We start from the raw sequence: 19,914 nt of genomic DNA, 5'->3' as shown, positions 1-19,914 counted from the left end.
GTTCCTGGAAGAAAAAGCGGTATTTCTAAGTTTATAGATTTTATAAATATTCCTTAGTTCAGTAATTTGAAGAAAAATTAAACTTTCTCAAATTGAAAGAACCTTGACTTTAAGAGGAGCGGAATATTGAACAATCTAATTTTGCACAAAATTATAGCTTTCTGTCTCAAAAGCTAACAAGCAGGGAGACTAATAGTAATTGACTTCTACTTCTATATTTTCATGGGAATGCGCAAAAATTGCTTTTGCGGTATTATAAAACCTAATTTTTTATCTTGAATTTAATATAGCTTTTATAATAAGAATACTAGAATATCATTAAAAAGTTTAAGAGTAAATTTTTTGTTTAAACACATTTAATAAGAACTATTATATTAATCGAAATTTTATTTTTAGGTGCAGTAATAAGTATAATTTGACACACAACTAACAAGTTTCATGAATCTAACTCTATTATTTTTTTCAATACTTTAAATTAGCTTTTAGAGTTCAATGGCAGCTCAAACCTGTTAGGTCATTCCATTCCATTAAAACTTCAGGGATATGTGTGGACTGATATAGGACACACGTCTGCCAAGTTTCATGAATCTAACTCTATTATTTTCCCAAATCATTGAAATTTGCTTATGGAGTTGTACAACAGCTACCCGAATCTGTCAATTCATTCCGCAACAAAACTTTAGGATATGTGACCAACAATTGGACATATGACTGCCAAGTTTCATGAATCTAGCTTTATTATTTTTCCGAATATTTAAAATTACTTTTTGGAGTTGTATGGCAGCTACCCGAACCTGTCAAGTTATATAACCAAAATTCCAGGGATATATGTAACCATACGACATACGACTGCCAAGTTTCATTAGTATAACTTTTTTTACTTTTCCAAATATTTGAAATTAGCTTTTGGAGTTGTATGGCAACTACCTGAACCAGTGCAGCCATTCCATCATGAAGCATATGTAGAGTGTAATTGGACACATCTTTGCAAAATTTGATTATGTTATCTTAATTAGTTTTTGAATTATTTAAAAAAACCTATTTGAGTTGTATGGCAACTACCCGAACCCGTTGTCCGAATTGGCTCAATTACAATAGCAGCCGTCGTTTGCGCAAAAGAAACAACTTGTGAAGGTTTGGTGCCGATTGCGGACGGACGAACGGACGAAGTGCAGGGTATAAAAATTAATATGCTCCTATGCATGCATGTGTTTAAATGACTAAAGAGGATATTTATAGCATAATATGTAACCATGAATAGCCACAACCTCATAAAAATTGGAAAACTTACATTCGCAAAATCATCTTGATGATTGATTAATCATCTCATCCACTCTTTTTTTTAACCCTTTCTTTTACATTTTCTTAAAACGACAAATTTTGATATAGACGTCAGGCGGCAAAATCCTTTTGTTTCCTTACCTTCTTTTTATATAGGTACACATTTCCTTTTATACACTTTTTAGATAAAAACGTATATAGAATTAATTTATAGTTATACCAATGTATATTACTTCACATTCTCCTTCAATTAGATAAAACGAATGAGAATCGAAAAAACTTATCATGAAAAAGTCATAAAAAATATTTTCAAGATGAAAATTCCAATGTGATAACAGTTCTTTTATTACAAATTTTCATTTTGCGTCTTCCTCCTTTTTTGTTTGTTAAGAAACTTGTTTTTTCTATTCAGATTATCTAAAGAGGATATTAATCTAATTTTTGCTATTTTTCTTTTTACCGACCACTTTTTATACAATTAAAAAGAAAGTAATAGGAAATTTAACATGTCGAGTTTTTAAAGAATATTAAACTCTCGACAGAAACTCTTTTCAAAAAAACTTTCCGTTCCTATCTGTGCATTTCTGCATTGCAGTTTTTTTTAACCTGTTTGTTTGAATGTTTATATTTAACTTGAACAAAAATTGTTCAAGCTCGCATATTTCAGTCATATATCACATAATTACTCACGGCAGTTTTTGAAAACAAAAAAGTTTGACAGGAAAACTTCGACCCAACAAGTCCCAATTTATAACTTATTTTAGCTGGTGTTCGGCAATTTCTTTTTATTTCAAGTCCGTAGTACTTCTATTCATAAATAGGATGTGGTAAAACGATATAATTTTTTAGAATTTTCACAACGCAAAAATACTATCGATATAATATGTATGTATATGTATGTATATATGTGTGTATATTTTAAAATCGTATAGCTATGCGTATTTAACCTTTCAAAAGTGAAACTAGGTGTACATACCTAGGGTTTTTTGTAAATATCTTCCCGTTAGCTACTCAAAAGTCAAAGAAAGCCAACGAAACTTCAATTTATATTATTCTTAATTGGTTTTGCTTAAAGTTTTGCAAAACTTATCTCATGATGAAGTTCTAGTCGCGTTTTTTATGGGTATCTTGTTAAACATTTCTCGTGAGTTTTTGAAGTATAACAATAAAATACGTCGATGACCTGGAAAAAAGAGCCAAAGAAACTTTACCGACTAACCTGTCATTTTTTTTTTTCTCTTTCGATGGGATTCCACCTTGCCGTGGTGAAGGAGCTTAAGTAGGGTCAATGATCTTGAGAGCGATGTCGGCGGGTACTACAATTCTGTGATATCTGGAAGGTGCAACCATGCCGATAAGGTCGAAAGTGAGACCAGAAAAACCAAGAGAATCTCACGGGCTTGAAGTAACGGCGCAAGCCAATCTTCAGCAAGTCCCACGGGCATGAAGTAACAGCGTAAGCTAATCTTCAACAAGTCCCACCCCCCCCCCCCCAATCCAATGGTGTTATACGACCCGTGCCTAGTGGACTAGTTGGTAGCCGGGGGGTATACTGGCTACCGCGAACGGAGTCTCTCTGATACCGGGTCGCCTCAGAGAGTAACGATGACCTTATCCTGGTAAGTCGGCTCTGGCAGGATGGACTGTTTTTCCGGACACACTCGTGGGATCAAAATGGAAGATTCGATTAAAAAAATTTTAAAAAAACAAGAGCCAATTGGCACCTCGTCAGAAGACGAGATACTAGCTTCCAGTCAGGAAGCAGGTGTATCGATTGGTGGTGATGAAACCAGTAAGGTAGCAAAACCACCAAAACAATCTACACAAAAAGCTAAAGGAACCAGCCATAGTTCCAAAAGCAGAAAATCAAAAGGACCCGCCTTCGTACTCAAGAAGAGATATTCGAAGGCCATCTTCATTTTAGGCAAGATTGCCCAGAATGAAGCAGAAGGTAAAACTTCTGAAAAAGACGCGGAGGACAAAGTCAAATATCAACGAACGAGGTGAGTCTTTATTTAATTTTGTCTTAGATAGTAATCTAGAGATAGCAAATAGAGGCAACACCCCTACCTTCACTTTTCCTAGCACAGACAGGTTTGCTGGCTGGGAAGATGTGATAGATATAACACTCAAAACTAACAACTGTATAATCGAGGACTGGAGGGTATCTAGCAAAAGGTCGTATTCTGACCATGCCTGGATAGTCTTCACGGTGGGATTCGAAGTTGGGAATCCCAAACCTTTTAGGAACCCTAAAAGAACAGATTGGGTTAAATTCAGAGCCATCGTGCGGGCCAAGCTCATGGTCATGCCCGATATTAACAACTATATTAAGGAAGTCGAAGAACTTGATGCGCAAATCAGTAGATTTGAGAAAGTCATGGGCGTGGCTTTCAGAGCATCCTGTCCTTTGAAATATTCAAAAAAAAAGTATCCCCCGTGGTGGAACGAAGATTTGAGTAATCTCCGGAAGATTACCAGGGATGTCTTCAATATCTGCTACAAGAATGGGTTCTGGCAACCTTATAGGGAGTGCCTGAGAGAGTATAAAAGGGCTATCCGTTCCGCAAAAAGCCAGGGTTGGAGGGATTTTTGCGGAACTGTAGAATGTACCAGGGATTCTGCCAGATACCAGTCCTTCTTTTCTGAAGGATGAGGGTGGGACATGGACAAAAACATCTATGGAAACTCTCAATTTACTAGTGGACACGCATTTCCCGGGTAATACCGGGTCGGCTCGGGAGGCTATCCAGTTGGATTCCCTTCCGGGGCAGCCTGTGTCGAGTGAAATGGTTGAAGCTATTATAACGGTGGAGAAGGTTAGCTGGGCGATAGATAACTTCTCTCCATACAAAACGGCGGGGATAGATGAGATATTTCCAGCTATGTTACAGAAGACGAAGGAACTAATAGTTCCGTGGCTTCTAAAAGTTTTTAGAAGTTGTCTTATCCTTGGATACGTGCCCAAGTCGTGGAGACGTGTAAAAGTTGTTTTCATTCCCAAACCGGGAAGAAGGGGCCATGAGGGCGCCAAAGATTTTCGACCAATTAGTTTGACTTCCTTCGTTCTAAAAGCGCTGGAGCGCGTTCTGGAGCTAGGGCTCAGGAACAGAATGAAGGAAGTTCGACTTTCGCCTTCCCAGCATGCATATTGCGGGGGAAGGTCCACAGACACCGCACTACACGAGGTAGTGAGGACTATCGAACAATCTATCCATTATAAGCAATACACGTTGGCGGCCTTTCTAGACGTGGAAGGGGCTTTCAACAATATTGGTTCGTGGGCCATAGAAAATTCTCTGACTCAGTTGGGGTTGGAAGATGCTTTGGTACGCTGGATATTATCCATGCTGCGGACCAGGATCCTGTATTCGGATCTTGGTGATAGTAGTGTCGCAAGGTACATTAGTAGGGGAACGCCCCAAGGTGGGGTGATTTCGCCACTTTTGTGGCTTGTTGTTATGAACGAGGTTCTACTGCAACTTGAAGAAAGGCGAGTGAAGGCAGTGGCATACGCTGACGACCTAGTAATCCTGGTTTCCGGCTTTGACCTTCCAACAATCAGTGGGGTTTTGGAAGGATCTCTAAATGTGGTGAGCTCTTGGGCTAAAAGATGTGGCCTTGGAGTGAACCCAGCCAAGACGGAACTTGTACTTTTTACGACTAAGACAAAAATCCCGAGCTTTGGACTGCCCCGATTGGGTGGTTTGCGGCTCAGTTTGAGTCCGGCAGTTAAGTATTTGGGAGTCATACTCGACTCTAAACTTAACTGGAAGCTTAACGTGCAAGAGAGGGTGAACAGGGCCTGTACGGCACTTTACACCTGCAAAAAGATGGTCGGCAGGAGGTGGGGGCTGAAACCTAGAATGGTTTTATGGTTATACACGGCCATTGTACGACCTATATTAACTTACGGTTCACTCGTGTGGTGGCCGGCGTTGGGGAAAGCTTACAACTGTACCAAGATCGGTAGGGTACAGAGGGCTGCATGCATAAGCATTACGGGGGCATTGAGATCGACGCCCACGGACGCTATGGATGTACTCCTCCATTTGCTTCCACCAGACATCCATATTAAGAATCTAGCCGCGGCAGGCGCCATTAGACTCAGAGAAGCTGAGTGCTGGCACGAAAGGCCGTATGGCCACGGCAATGTCCTTCAGTCACTACCGGACGGAGTGGTTGCGGATGCTACAGACTATTGCATCCCTAGACTTGAGCTTGACAAGAAGTTTCGGGTTGAGCTTCCGTCTCGCGGGCAGTGGAAAAGAAATCTTCCACTGCAAGGCTTTGATGTTGCTCTCTTCACTGACGGTTCCAAGGATAGGAATGGGGTCGGTGCTGGAGTATTTTCAGAGACTCAGAACATATCGGAGTCATATCGCCTTTCCAACGGATCAAGCGTGTTCCAGGCGGAAGTATTCGCCATATGGAAGGCATGCGAAATCCTGGGAAGGGATTTGGTTGTGGCCCGGGAGGTCGCAATTGTGACGGATAGTCAGGCTGCGATTCTGGCTCTAAATTCGCCAAAGATATTCTCAAAGTTGGTAGTTCGATGAGCTGACGAGATTGTGCAGTCATCATAGTATCACCTTACTCTGGGTTCCGGGACATAGGAACATACCAGGAAACGAGCGGGCTGACGAGCTGGCCAGATGTGGGTCGGCATTGGACGGCTCCAGGGCCGAGCGAGTTCTTGTCCCTATAAACACCATCAAAACTGATATATACCGCTTCCAAGTGGCATGTGCGGACCGCAGGTGGAGGGGCCTGAGCACGTGTGCAACGGCTAGGAAGACGTGGCCGAAATACGACCATAAGAAATCAATGAGCCTCCTGGCGATGCCTCGACCGGACATAGCTAAGTTAGTGGCTGTGTACACGGGGCATTGGCCTGTGGGGGATCATGCAGCTAGGCTGGGAATTCCCTTTAATACGTCATGCCGCAGTTGTCGGGAGATAGACAAAAAAGGCCAGGTTGTTGTCATTTGGGGAAACGGACATAATGGAACTGGGGAGCATTTCTAGTAAAAGTATCGGGGACGTAAATAAGTTCCTTAAAAGAACGGGGTGGCTCTGATCGCTAGCCCTGGACCAACGTACTTTGACAACCGGGTTTCACGAGGCGGTGGTAGCAAAACGGCACGTCAGTGCTAATTGGGGTGTTGGCCAGTCGGGTCGCACCGGCCACTCTAACCAACCAACCAACCAACCTGTCATTTCATCCATCGGACGGAAAGGCCATAAGATTAAGATATCAAAATAAAATCTTATGTAAAAAGTCCAAATTTTACAACCTAGACTAAGCCTTGAATTCTTATTAATTTGAATGAGGTTTTATTTTTTTCATAAACTCCTTAAAAAAAATTAAATTAAAAGTGATTTGTGTATTATTTTGTTGAGCTTTACTCTTTTATATTGAACTAATATATTTTCTTAAAGATCAAAAGAAAATATCTTGTGGAAAAAGAACCAAAATCAAAAAACATTTGAAAAAACATAAAATGTATTACATTTTTTACTTATACCCGGTTATATCAATTACGTGAAAAAATATTGTAAATTAAATCGGAATTATACTTATTATATCACATAACCCAACTTTTAATTACATTTAATTTGTTTACATATACAATGTACAAGTAAATCATTAAATTATATTATACGTAAGTATGCATGTGTCTAAAAACAAATGTAAACATAGTTTTTCTACAGTCCACATCTACCTAAAATAATTATTTACGTTTATTTTTTCTCAGTTATTCACTTTTATATGAATTGATATAACGTATAACAGTTAGAATATTTAAAATTAAGCGATACTACAGTGTTATACTACTTATTGTAATGCAGAAATAAAATTTATGTTTATGTTGTGTTGTGTATGTATTCGTATCTTATTGTACAAATTGAAAAGAGAATATCTACGAAATTGTTATTATGTATTATTTTTGCCTCTCTTTTTCATTCTAACTCTCGCAATCAAAAAAACAGACGTTATCACACAACATACAATAGCTTTTCTCTTGTTTTTTATGTTTGTGCTCTTGCTTTTGTTGGGCAATAGCCCGATAAAGCTTAATGTAAATGGAAAAAATTCAAAATAAAGCTACTAAAAAAAACCAATGCTTTTTAAAATAAAGGGTTGTAAAAAATATTAGTAAATAAAATATAAAAATTATATAGTTTAAATAGTTTAAATTATACTTTCTCCACGTAACGCATGTTTTTTTATTTTCAAAAAAAAAATTCTGAAATTTTATTTTCTGAAAAAAATCTGAATATTTGTTTTTTATAATTTTATTTTATTTATTTAAATTCGTTTAACAGTCTATACAAATGTATTTGTTCACACATGCCGTGCTATAATTATTTCGTTAAATATTTTAAATAATACTGTAATCACCTTGATCATATTAAAATATTGAAGACCTACCATACCTACAGCACATTTGAACGGCTAAAATTGTTTATGAGAACGTAAGAAAAATACAACATACGAGTAAGTAAATATGGATGTATAACTATACATATGAATTTAGCTAATTTTAGCGTGACTGCGAAAAAGTATATTTACGCAAAAAACTTTATAGCATCCGTGCTAACACACACACATGTACATGCATAAATGTGTTTGAAAAGCAACATTTCAAAATGCATGTGACATTTTCTCTTGTGCTCTCATTTTTCACCAAAGTATGTAGGTTAGGTGGGTACACACATAATATTATGTACACATTGCTTTTGTGTCTAATTTTCCTCTTTTATAAAAAAAAATGAATAAAGGCATATACACAACACATACGATGTATCTAAAAAGTTTTCAAATATTTTTGTCTTATGCAAAATATTGTAGAAAATCTTATTACATAACTTAATTAACAATAAAACCGGTTTCGTAAACCTTATTCTAATTTAAATTTATCCATATTCTGCATTTAATATAAAAGCAGATTAATGTAATATCGTAGTAGGTTTTGGATTCTCTCTTTATCTCAGCATCCGGGTTAGGCATTTACTATAATAAATTTTAAAGGTTTAATAAGAGAAAATATTATTGTGTTAGTACATAATGTCATAATGTACTAAGAGAAATATATTTTGCTCTCACATGATTTTTTAGTTCAGTCGACAATTTTGCTTTGCGCCATAAGGAAGAAAACATTAGTTTTTTCATTTTTTTTTTCTTTTTAACTTAATAAAATAAAAAGACGCAAAAATTAAAGAAAGAATGGAGGATCCATGGAGCAATGAAAAATGCTTAGAATTAATTGATTTATATGAAAAGCATACAGAGTTGTGGGATTCAAAACACCCACTGTACTATCATAAGAAAAATAGAAACGAAAGTTGGCAAAAAGTTGCGTCACATTTTGGCACTGATATTACCAGTATAAAAAGAAAAATGTTCAGTTTATTGGGTTCTTTCCGAATACAAAAATCTAAAGGAAAAGAAATTGTTGGTGAAGGTCCAAGTGAGTATAAAAATATTGACTCCTTTTTTTTTCAAAACTTACGCGTTGTTTATATTAGTACTTAAAAATGAAGAACTAACATATTTATTGTATAAAATATCTTAACAAGAGTTTTGTTATTGAAGCATGCGTAGTATAGATACGTAAGTACATATGTATGTATTCATATCAGCACCATGCACGTATGTTTTTAAAAGCAAAAATTTATACAACACAATATAATGCTATACGTAATATGGCATCGACAATTATTCAGCAATACAATTTCAATTGCTGAATTTGTCTATGTGACGTTAGAGCTGTTCGATGTTGCACCGTTCTCTTGTTACTGCAGTCATAGAGGCAAAGTCAAAAAACTAAAATTACCATATTTGATGAAAATATTCCATTTTATCCTCCAAAAAAATACACAGGTACACACGTTTGTATATACATATGAGACGAAAATCCCCTTGAAATGTGTGTGAAGAAAATAAATACATTTATTTTTTTGTAGTAACACAATCCAAAATCAAAGAATTTTGACTAATGTCAAATTAGTTAAATGTTATAATAATAAACATATTCTACACAGTTATAGAAATTAAATGGTCGCATAATATGGTAAATAGACGAAACAACACTGTTTTTGCTTTTTGAAAAAGTATTATAAATTATGAGTACAATTTTGTAACACTTTGTACCACTTGATCTAATGAAAATATACTGCAATTTTCTTTATTTACGATCAATGCAGTTTCACCGTCGAATGGCATGAGTTCTAAACTCTTGATATCTGAATTTGCGCTCATTTCCCATAATAACCTTCCACCTTGCATCAATGGCTGCATTCAAAAAATAGTTATTTGATTTATTTTTAAAATATGGGCATTTAATACTGTTACGTCGCAAAAACCACACTTTAATGTAGACTGTCAAATCTTCTTGTTTTACACGATACAATATTTTTATAGAAAAATATGATAACCATATAGTAAAATAACCAATTCGTTACTTGTTCTATAAGAACGTTGTAATATTTAAAAAAATCTACATATTGAAAAAAATCTTTAAAAAAAATTATTGGAAATAAGGTCAACAAAATTTTTTTTTCTTTTTAAATTTTACAAAAATTTCAGACAAGAAGGAAATCTATGTTTCAAAATGGTTTGCTTTTGAAAGAATGGCGTTTTTACTTGATCAAAAGGAGTCTCAACACGAAAACGACTCTTGTGATGTAAGTAAAATTATAAATTTAACTAAATTAATAAATTTTAAGGAGCCGTAAATAATACAAGTCTAATTAAAAAACAATTACGATTTTCAAACCGCGACAAGCTACCATTATCGCTGAACAAATTATTTCTAAGAAAATTCGTATAGCATATTAATCATTGAACCTATTGCATACCTTCAAGTTTTGCAAACTTTCAATTTTAAATTTTAAATGATTTAAGCAAAGACAATAATAAATATTTTTCAGTAATTAATTCGAATTTTACCTTACATTAAGATGTGTGCAATAATGGTATCTTAAATCACTTGAGGAATAAGGCATTACTTTTAAAAAAGTTATTTTCTATTTAAAAAATAAATTCGTCCGTATGAGAACCAAAACTCAAAATAAAATTTTTTTCAATAATGTTTTCGCTTGTAATGTTTACTTTTTATACTTAATTTTGAAATATTATCAATCTCGATACTCTTTAAACTTTAATATCCGATTTTCCCCCTTGTATTTGGTATGAATAATGATTGAGTAAAGTAGTCGCATTTGACTTCTGTAAGCGCAGAATGCCAGTCTTTGCAAGAACATAAATACAAAATTTTGCTTGTGCTTTGTTTTAACGATAAAGCTTTTTTTCCATGTGATTCCCATTTGTACATATTTATGTTAGTACAACTGGTTTAAAAACAAACTATAATAAATTAAATTAGTTGCATTCTATAACAATTTAAAGCACATGTGACATTTATTGTTTACACTGGTCTTCCTAAAAGTTTTGATATTTCATCAAGAATGACACTTCTTCAAACATTTGTATGTCTACTCTGTATTTTTTTTTGGTTTCAATTGAAAGTTAGATACGACGTAATAAAGGTCTTAAAGTAGAGTTTTTAAATTTTTAAATTTAAATTATGAAAAATGTAATTTTTTTTATACGTATGTGTTAATAATTTTATATAGGTAATGTACGAAACATTTGAGATAAAGGAAGAAAGTGACTCGGATGTTGAATTTTATGAAAGTGAACCAGTTCAAAATATGATTATTAGTGACGCTAGAACAACAACTTCACCAAATTTTATCAACAAAGAACCAGTCGAACCAACATCTTCTGAAATAGATTTCAATAAATCTCTTTCTACAGAACCGAAACGGTGCACAAACGTAGAAATTCCTTTTGTTGATTTAAAGAATCAAAATTCAATTAAATCAAAACTTCAAGATAAACAAAATAGTATAACAGTTAGAGAAGAAAACTTATATAAAAGGAAAGCCCCCGAAGTATCATGTAATGATCAGCACAACAAAATAGTACGATTAGACAGTGCGCAACAAAAAAATGTAAACAACTGTATATCTTCCGAAACAATCGGAGTGAAAATGAATAGCATTCAAATTTTTAGTCAATATATAGCAAGTAAATTACAAGGTTATAGCGCCAAAACAAGAGCGGTTGCAGAACACGCTATCAATAATGTTTTATTTGAAGCCGATCTAGGACGATATGAAAACTCTTAACGAAAATCATAAGGGAAACTTTACTTCAGGGTTACTATAAATATGCTATTCACTTTTAATTACTTTTTATAATAAATATAATTTTTGTTTTAAATTTTTGTTATATAAAGTTTAACTTTGAATATTTAAGATAATGAATTATAATATAATGGGTAACAAAATTATAACTTAATATTATTCAATAAAAAATTTCTATAAAAATAACTTTCTTTATCAAAAAGAGGGTTAAGTACACCAGGGTTGTCGCAATTTCACCTTGCAAGCGCTAATTTTTGGCAGATTTTCAAAACTAAAAGAGAAAAATAAAATTTTATACACAAAACAATTCTAGCAGAGACATTATTTCAATTAAACAAAATTTAAAAAGACAAGCTTTTAAGCAACTATTGTGTTTAGACCCAAACTATTTTTTAAATTCTGTACACCTTGATCACTCTGAAAAATTGAATGTTGCATTCGGAGTAGCTGTATTTTTTACTAAAACAAAATTTTCTTTTGTCTCCTCTCCACTAAGATTTACTAGAAGTAATTTTGCAAACTAATCGAAATTTCCAAAAGTTATTTTTCGGTTCCATGTTTCATCTACGCTACATATAAATTCCATCTATGAAAACAAAATTGATAGCCTAATTTTCTTCTTACCCAAAAGTAAACTTGTTTACCCTATCCAAATTAATTAACAATACATTTTAATATTAAAGAGTATTATGTATTCATAAATTCTCCAGAAATTATTTCTCCAAGTTTCTCCTAAATTTATGCAAAACTATATGGTAATAAGAAAATTATTTCAAAACACTTACAATTTATGAGTTTGCAATATTTCTACTACATATTTTTATTATTTACAATACCTTTACACATTAAATGCCATTCGTACAGTATGAAATCTTTTGCCGTTTTTGTTATTTATATAATATGGGTAATTTTGCTACAAATAACTAAAGCGATTACACATTTACATATTCGATAAAGTATTTTGAAACGTTTTGTCTCTCCGTTTAAGCATCCGGCATTTAATTTTATTATGCCGCAATACCATAAAAACACAATATTTATTTTACACTTTTATTTTGATTTTTTCAATTAGTAGGTCTGGTCTTTTATGTTAGTTTCCTTGGTCATAAAAAATTTTTGTAAAAATTAAACTTGAAATTAGAGAGAATATAAAAATCCTATCTTATCTTAACTGATTCTCTGATTTTGCAAAAGCAAGGCGACCCTATTATTTTTGTTTTCAAAAAATTATATATACTAGGTACATATGAATGTAATTTTCTGATTTGCCGTCAAAAATTAATTTCTGATGTGTCGTCATAAATTAAATTTTAAAGTTCCAAACATGTTTGTTTGCATATATACATATGTAAAGAATTTAGTAAACTTTTAAGAGAAAATTAGTTATAATGCAGGTGCATACACATATTTAAACGTAAGCGGGTTATGTATACATATGTATTCACCTGAACATCTTCAGTATTGAACGTATGTATTATACAGTTTACATATACATATGTACCTAAATTCATATGAATTTGGACGATTTTGTAAACAAAATTTTGTAAAAAAATTGGGTTCATATGTACATATGCACATATTAACATATGGTCTTTATCTTTATATCACTAATAAATTTACTTAAAAACTACATCATATGATCTCCACGTATTATCAGTAATAGAACTAAATTAAAGCTAGAGTTGTTAATCTATTTATAATATTCCATCAACTCAGTACAACATACATAAATATAAGCTAATGTTTTCTGTTTTGTCTGTTGGTATGCAGGTTACAGGTATACAGAATATTTGATTAACAGAAAATCAAAGAGAAATTATTTGTTATAATAATTATAACACATTCCAAACTATACGCGACAGGTTTGTGCACGAAAATACAAAAATTTTACAAATAAAACCTTCTTTAAATTTTAAATACTCATTTTTTGGTAATTCTTTCTTCTTCTCTTTCGCTGTATTCATTTTTGCATTTTTATTTTGTTGATTTATCTTTAAGTAGTACATTATTATAGCTACATTACCTACACAAAAATATACAACCATAAAGAGAATTTTTTAGCCTCTGCCGTTATAAAAATTAAAAATATAAAAATTTCTCTTAAATGTAATTCCGGAATTAGCCATGGACTACATTTTAAATTTATTAAAATATTACTAAATTTATTTTGCACTTTTACAAAATTTGAAAAATTCTATAAATGTTGTAAAAGTGCCAGATATGCATTCAAACTTGATATATTGTGTCAGTAATACCTTTAAGTATATTCCGATATATGTAAATATTAAATAATTTACTCAATGACGTTACTGAAATGCTTACTTCACAAATGCTCTTTCTTTCTATTTTTATAAAAATTTCACAATATGCAATGCATTACATTATAACGGCAACCTTGTTATTTAAAAAAATAACTTGATAAAAAATAAATTTGATGCGGTTGAATTCACAGCGTTGATAAATTTCTCTTAAAAAAAATCCCCATAATACTATTTAGTGTTAAATCTGAATAAAAATTTAAAATTTTATTTTATTGTATGTCAAAAACTTTTTGCAAGGCAGTCATGGCTCTGCTAATCAAAACCACTTGCAATCGAATTGTATACATAAATATGTACATACATATGTACGTAGGTATGGCTGTGTAGAAAAAATTGAGACAGTAACAAATAAAATAGTTGGAAAATGGAAGAATTACATTAATACATCGAACAGAAATATTTATAACTGCTAGACTTAAATAGATGCGGTATGCAGCAATCATAATTACAACATACCGAAATTGTATCGCGATCCTTTATACATTTGTTGCTATAAAAATATAATTTGAACATTACATGCTTAGAATAGAAAATTCGAATACATGTGTTATGCTACGATGTACTTTTAAACACTACTGACTACTTCATTCCCCGACCGTTTAGGTTTAGCACTTAAACAAACAAAGCAAGTTTAACAATTTTAAAATAAATTAAAACAAAAAGTATAAAAATTTCAACAGCAATAGCTGGGGCATTTGCATTTTACTTTATAAAGCGAGTTTTGTATTTAATCATTCGAAGCAAATTTATATGTGTGCATGAGTACAGATTAGATATCAGACGATATAATAGCCATCATGTATATGTGTGCATCTACTTAAGTAATTATGCTCATACACGTATGTATATCGCAAAAGGTAAATATGTACATATATATATTTAATTTAGAGAATCGCATAATCTGTAAAATTAATTCATATATTTTTTAGTGAAGTAAATAAGTAATAAAGAATATCGTTTGTCGAAGTATAAGCAAGCATATTTATTGAGATTCAACATATTAACGAACGAAAATATGTGTATGTTTCATATTATGCTATTATGTTTTGTACGGTAAACATATGTCGTAAATTTTTTGTGTATTTTGTATACTAGAAGAGAACTACACTTTTTAGGTAAAAAAACATACTTACATGTGCTTGGTTTTGTGTATGCATGTGTTGATATTATATATTCATACACAATTATGTATGTATTTCTATATACTTACATATATCTACAAAAATAATTTAGTCAATTTTTAAACAATATATTGCTATCGCATGCCGCATATTCGTTTATATCATTGTATTGTTAAATTTTATGCGTCATATATGTATGAAAATCTCAAGCATAGTATTTTTATTCTCATTACTTCAGTTAGTATTTTAATATTGCCACATAAAGAAGGCTTTTGTATAGTTTAAATCGTTTGCGCATTGTTAATTCAGCAATTTAATTTTTAAGTTAATACTTACATCATATAGCTAAATGGAGCGAGCTTAAACTCCATATTTCACCCAGAAACAAAACTTATTTTAAAATGGCAATAATTATAGAAGAAACGTGGAGTAATGAAAAATGTTTAGAATTATTAGACAAATATGAAAAATATCCAGTATTATGGGACACTAAGCACCCAAATTATTACTCGAAAACCATAAGAACCGAAAATTGGCAAAAAGTGGCTGACTACTTTGACACCGATGTTGCAAATATAAAAAGAAAAATATGCAGTTTAATGGGTTCATTTAGAGCTCAAAAGGCTAAAGGCAAAGAAATCATAGGAGAAGGTTCAAGTAAGTAAAAAGTTAATAATATATTTACATTCGTATATGCATACATATATAAGTTGGTACAACATGCATATGTATATGTATGTAATTATATAAATAAAGCAGAAATAGTTTATAGTAAAAATTTAACCATGACTTTACATAAAGAACGAACGAAGCTTTTGTATAATACCAAATGTCAAAATACTTTCGAATTTTCCTTAATTTTTTATCAAAAAAATTCGAAACTCAATATTTTTATACATATGTATATGTAGATGACGGCATAAAATTAGTTTTTTTTATAATTACATAAGTCATACCGACTTAAGTACATACATACATACTAGTTTTTAGGTATCTTCTCTTATTTTTAGAATTTGAAGTAGGTATATCTGCTTCTGAACAAAATTATAATTTTTATATTATTATACAATGTATAATACATACATGTAATTAATATGTATATATGTATGTTTTTATAGCTAATAATAATTGTTTTGAGATGATTCAAATTACATACCTGATACCATATCGCACACACATTATATTTTTGCCATAAATATATACATATGTATGTACATATTTTGCACATGTACATTTATTTAATTTTTTTAAGTTTTCTCTTCACTCTCTCTCATTATTCAGTTTTATTATTTTTTTTTCTTTTTGTTTATTTAGCAGTTATTTCTTTTCTCGCTCTTATATAAACACTGTATGTTTATTTTGTTTAGTTGTTGCTTGAATAATTTAAATGTTTTCATTTTTAACAATACGAGCGTAATGGTTTTCATTCTCTTATTTTCTCCCAGTGTCACTGCTTTTGGTGCTTTAGCAAATAACATAAAAACACAAAGTATGTATGTTGAACGTATTTCAAAACAAACTTGAACGTATATCTGTTATATTCGAATGGGATAATTTTTTCTTAAAAAATATTTTAAAAATTAAGATTTGTTGAATATTATCTTGAATGTTCATTGTTTATACATACATAATGTTTACTTACATATGTACTTCTATGAAATGTGAATTCGTATATTATTTGCTTTACGGCTCCTACATTAAAAAAAGCATTCATCTTATTAGTTTTAATAGCTGAATTGATTTTTAGTACCACATTACTTTGTATATAGAACAGATATTACTTGCTCTATTTGAAATCTCTGTAACTTGAGTGTTCTACTTTTTAAAGAGAATATTTTAGTTACTTTAATATTAATGCAGTTAAAGTTCTCAAGAAATGCTTTCTGATTAATCAAAACCTATATAAAAGCTATCTATACATGCATATATGCATACATACATACATATATACATATATTATACATATGACGTATTAATAATTGTACTTAAATTCTAGATTTCTACATAATTATTTCAGAATTCTGAACACAATTAATTATCAATTCTTGTATGTATGTTCTGGATTTGTGACTTTATTCCAACCTATGATGATATTTTAATTTTTACTTTTAGATGCAAAAGAAGTTTACGTTTCCAAATGGTTTGCTTTTGAACGAATGTTGTTTTTGTTAGGGCAAACAGAAAACCCACGAAATTTTGGCGATAGTGAATGTGATGTGAGTAATGTTTCATTTATTATTTACGTTATTTAAGTTTAAAATAAATATCCTGAATTGAATTTAAGACTATAAAATTCGTAATAATATCCTGTGTTCAGTACCATAAAATTATGGAAAAGATGAATATGAAGTATAACTAAAAGATATTTTTTTCGAGCTCTAATTTAAGAAATATTTTTATATATTTTTAGGAAGGAACTTTTGATACGTATGAAATTAAATATGAAGTTGATTCTGATGTAGAATATAACGATAATCCAATACAAAGTCCCCAAAGTGAAAAATGTGATTTTAAGAACAGAAATAGTTCTTTAAATTCACGTTACAACGTAGCCCAACATTCCGAATTTACTTCTGTTCAAAATAGTTTACAAAAAACTGAGGAAACTAATACAAATGTAAAATCAAATTTGAGTTTCAATAAATATACGTTCCATTGTGATCAACCAAATGGATACTTGGGTTTAAAAAAAAATCTTTCAGATGATGAATCTTCAAGTTTTCGGAAACGGAATACTAATGACAATAACGCTAATATAATACCGCAAAAAAAAGTACGAGTTGATTCAAATAAAAATAACAAAGGAAGTCAGTGTGAAATATTTGAAGCACATAAAACCCCAACACTAAATCAAAACATTTTTGGGCAATACGTTAACTATAAAATACAAGGTTACAGTTCGAAAACAAAAGCTATTGTAGAACATGCAATTAATAATATTTTCTTCGAAGCTGATATGGGTTGGTATGAAAATGTATCACCACAGCCACAAAGTAAAATATTACGTTTTACCTAACAATTGTCATTAATTCAATAGATTTAGTTAAATAGCGGATAATATGATATATAAAATTATGATTTTATATTAATATTTGGAATATGCTACTGTATTATTAGAAATTCTTACATATTGTAAGCTTGTAGCTATAAAATAGTCATGTATATTTTTATTGTTAATTTAATAATCTAATGATCCAAACAAGTAAACAACAATTGTGTAAACTGTGTGATTTATTCATATTTTACTGTTAAATGATTCGTCCTTTTTCACTAGATTAAATTCAATTCTGTTATATACTAAGCCACACATACAGCTTAGTATACAACGGATACAAATACATACTTGTGGAGAAAAATAGCTAACTCAGGGATAAAATTTTATACAGCTTTCTAAAGTCTCTTACTTTACTACCTGTTATGAGTTATTGAGGCCATTCAAAAGTCAAACAAAAGCCTGAGAAAACAAATTTTTATTAACTCAAGAATTTTTGAAGTCCAATAACTTTTACGTATCGATTGAATGACTATTGATTATACAAATTTAATAAAATATAATTTAAATCATTAAATTTTTCATTTGCATTCCAGTTTTTCAATTTAAATCTGAATCTAAACAGGTTTATTAAATTTTATGTTTAAATTTAATAATTTTATTGAGAAAATAAGAGAAAAACATAAAAACAAATCCAAAATTAATATAATATTTTTTGCAACATTTTAGTAAAATCAAATTTATATTTTAATTTTGAAATTCAATTAGAAAATATTCAATATGAATTAAATAAATTATAAAGATTAAAATTATTTTATCTCAAATTTTATGTGAAAATATTTTATCAAAATGAATTTAAAATTATTTACCTTTAGAATTTTTTTTAATAAACAATTTTTTTTTTTTCTATCTGCATATTTTTATGTAATCTGAAGAGTTACAATGAAAATTGCAATTTTGTTTTAATACATGGTATTGTAGGTTTGTATAAAATATAATATGTATACAGGTATATATTAAGATGCCATATAGGTGTATGTATATAAATAAAGATTGTTATTATTAGGAAAACATTGTTAAAAGAATGTTTTGAAATATAGAGAATTATTATGAAGCTGCAATGCGACAAGAAAGTAATAAAATTACCATGTAAATATTTGCATACACATCTTATATAATATAGGTGTACCTGTGTACCTATACAATACTTTATTTATTTATGAATATCTAATTTATATTTTCACATACATATTCACATAATGTGTATTATACTATATAGACATATAATATCTTGGAACTTAATCCTAGCTGTAAAAATTATAAATTGTAAGAATAACCATTTTTATCGTGCTATGTACCTATAGACATAAATTTGTGTATATATATATATGTATATATATACGTAATATGAAATCAAAAGGTATTGCTCATGAAAATGAAAATTATATTTTTCCTTTAACAATAATGAGTTTTGCATGCATATCCCTTTGCTAATTTCGTACAATCTCTTCGTACTGATCCTTTTATAGTATAAAAGTTGCATGTGTAAAAAAATTTCATACTTTTTTAATTATATTTCATAAAAATGACAAATTATGAATATTTTTAACCAGCAATGAAGATTAATTGATTAAAACACTATTACAAGTGAGCTCATTTGAAATTACTGAAAATAATTTCATTTTCAGAACCTATTGAAATAGGTTCGATCCTTTCACAGATTACAATTAAGACTGTCATGCTAACTAAAATTATTTAATCAAAAAATGCAAATATTTAAGTATTTTCAGCAAAACTTACATGATTTGAATGAACAGGAAATCAATCTTCCTCCTAAAGTTTGTTCGAGCTTAAAAATTAAGGCTAAATATAGAATGAATTTTATCCTTAATTTTTAAACTTACTGAGTAAGAAGAAAAGGAGCAAATATCATTACAACCTTAGTATTTTGAAATCCTCACATTTTACATTATGTTAAAAG

The 19,914-nt window shown here is 30.7% G+C and overlaps 1 protein-coding gene across 1 annotated transcript; it reads left to right on the top strand.

Annotated features, from left to right (window-relative positions):
• Positions 1-8,444: 8,444 nt before the first annotated feature.
• On the top strand, positions 8,445-18,542 carry LOC129618961 (uncharacterized). Its single transcript, XM_055534000.1, has 6 exons — positions 8,445-8,756; positions 9,875-9,972; positions 10,924-11,473; positions 15,287-15,598; positions 17,054-17,157; positions 17,352-18,542. The coding sequence occupies exons 1-6, from the start codon at positions 8,513-8,515 to the stop codon at positions 17,955-17,957; spliced, it is 1,914 nt and encodes a 637-aa protein (XP_055389975.1). The 5' UTR covers positions 8,445-8,512; the 3' UTR covers positions 17,958-18,542.
• Positions 18,543-19,914: the final 1,372 nt, after the last annotated feature.

Source organism: Condylostylus longicornis, unplaced genomic scaffold (assembly GCF_029603195.1).
Source record: "Condylostylus longicornis isolate FDR11 unplaced genomic scaffold, ASM2960319v2 ptg000010l, whole genome shotgun sequence".
NCBI lineage: Eukaryota > Metazoa > Arthropoda > Insecta > Diptera > Dolichopodidae > Condylostylus > Condylostylus longicornis.
The sequence above is the reverse complement of the archived record's forward strand: the minus strand, read 5'-3'. Positions and strand labels throughout refer to the sequence as shown.

Coding starts and splice junctions, on each gene's coding strand:
- LOC129618961 (XM_055534000.1), top strand. CDS start 8,513: ATGGAGGATCCATGGAGCAATGAAAAATGCTTAGAATTAATTGATTTA. Junction 9,973..10,923: donor ACGAAAACGACTCTTGTGAT/GTAAGTAAAATT, acceptor AATTTTATATAG/GTAATGTACGAAACATTTGA. Junction 17,158..17,351: donor TTGGCGATAGTGAATGTGAT/GTGAGTAATGTT, acceptor ATATATTTTTAG/GAAGGAACTTTTGATACGTA.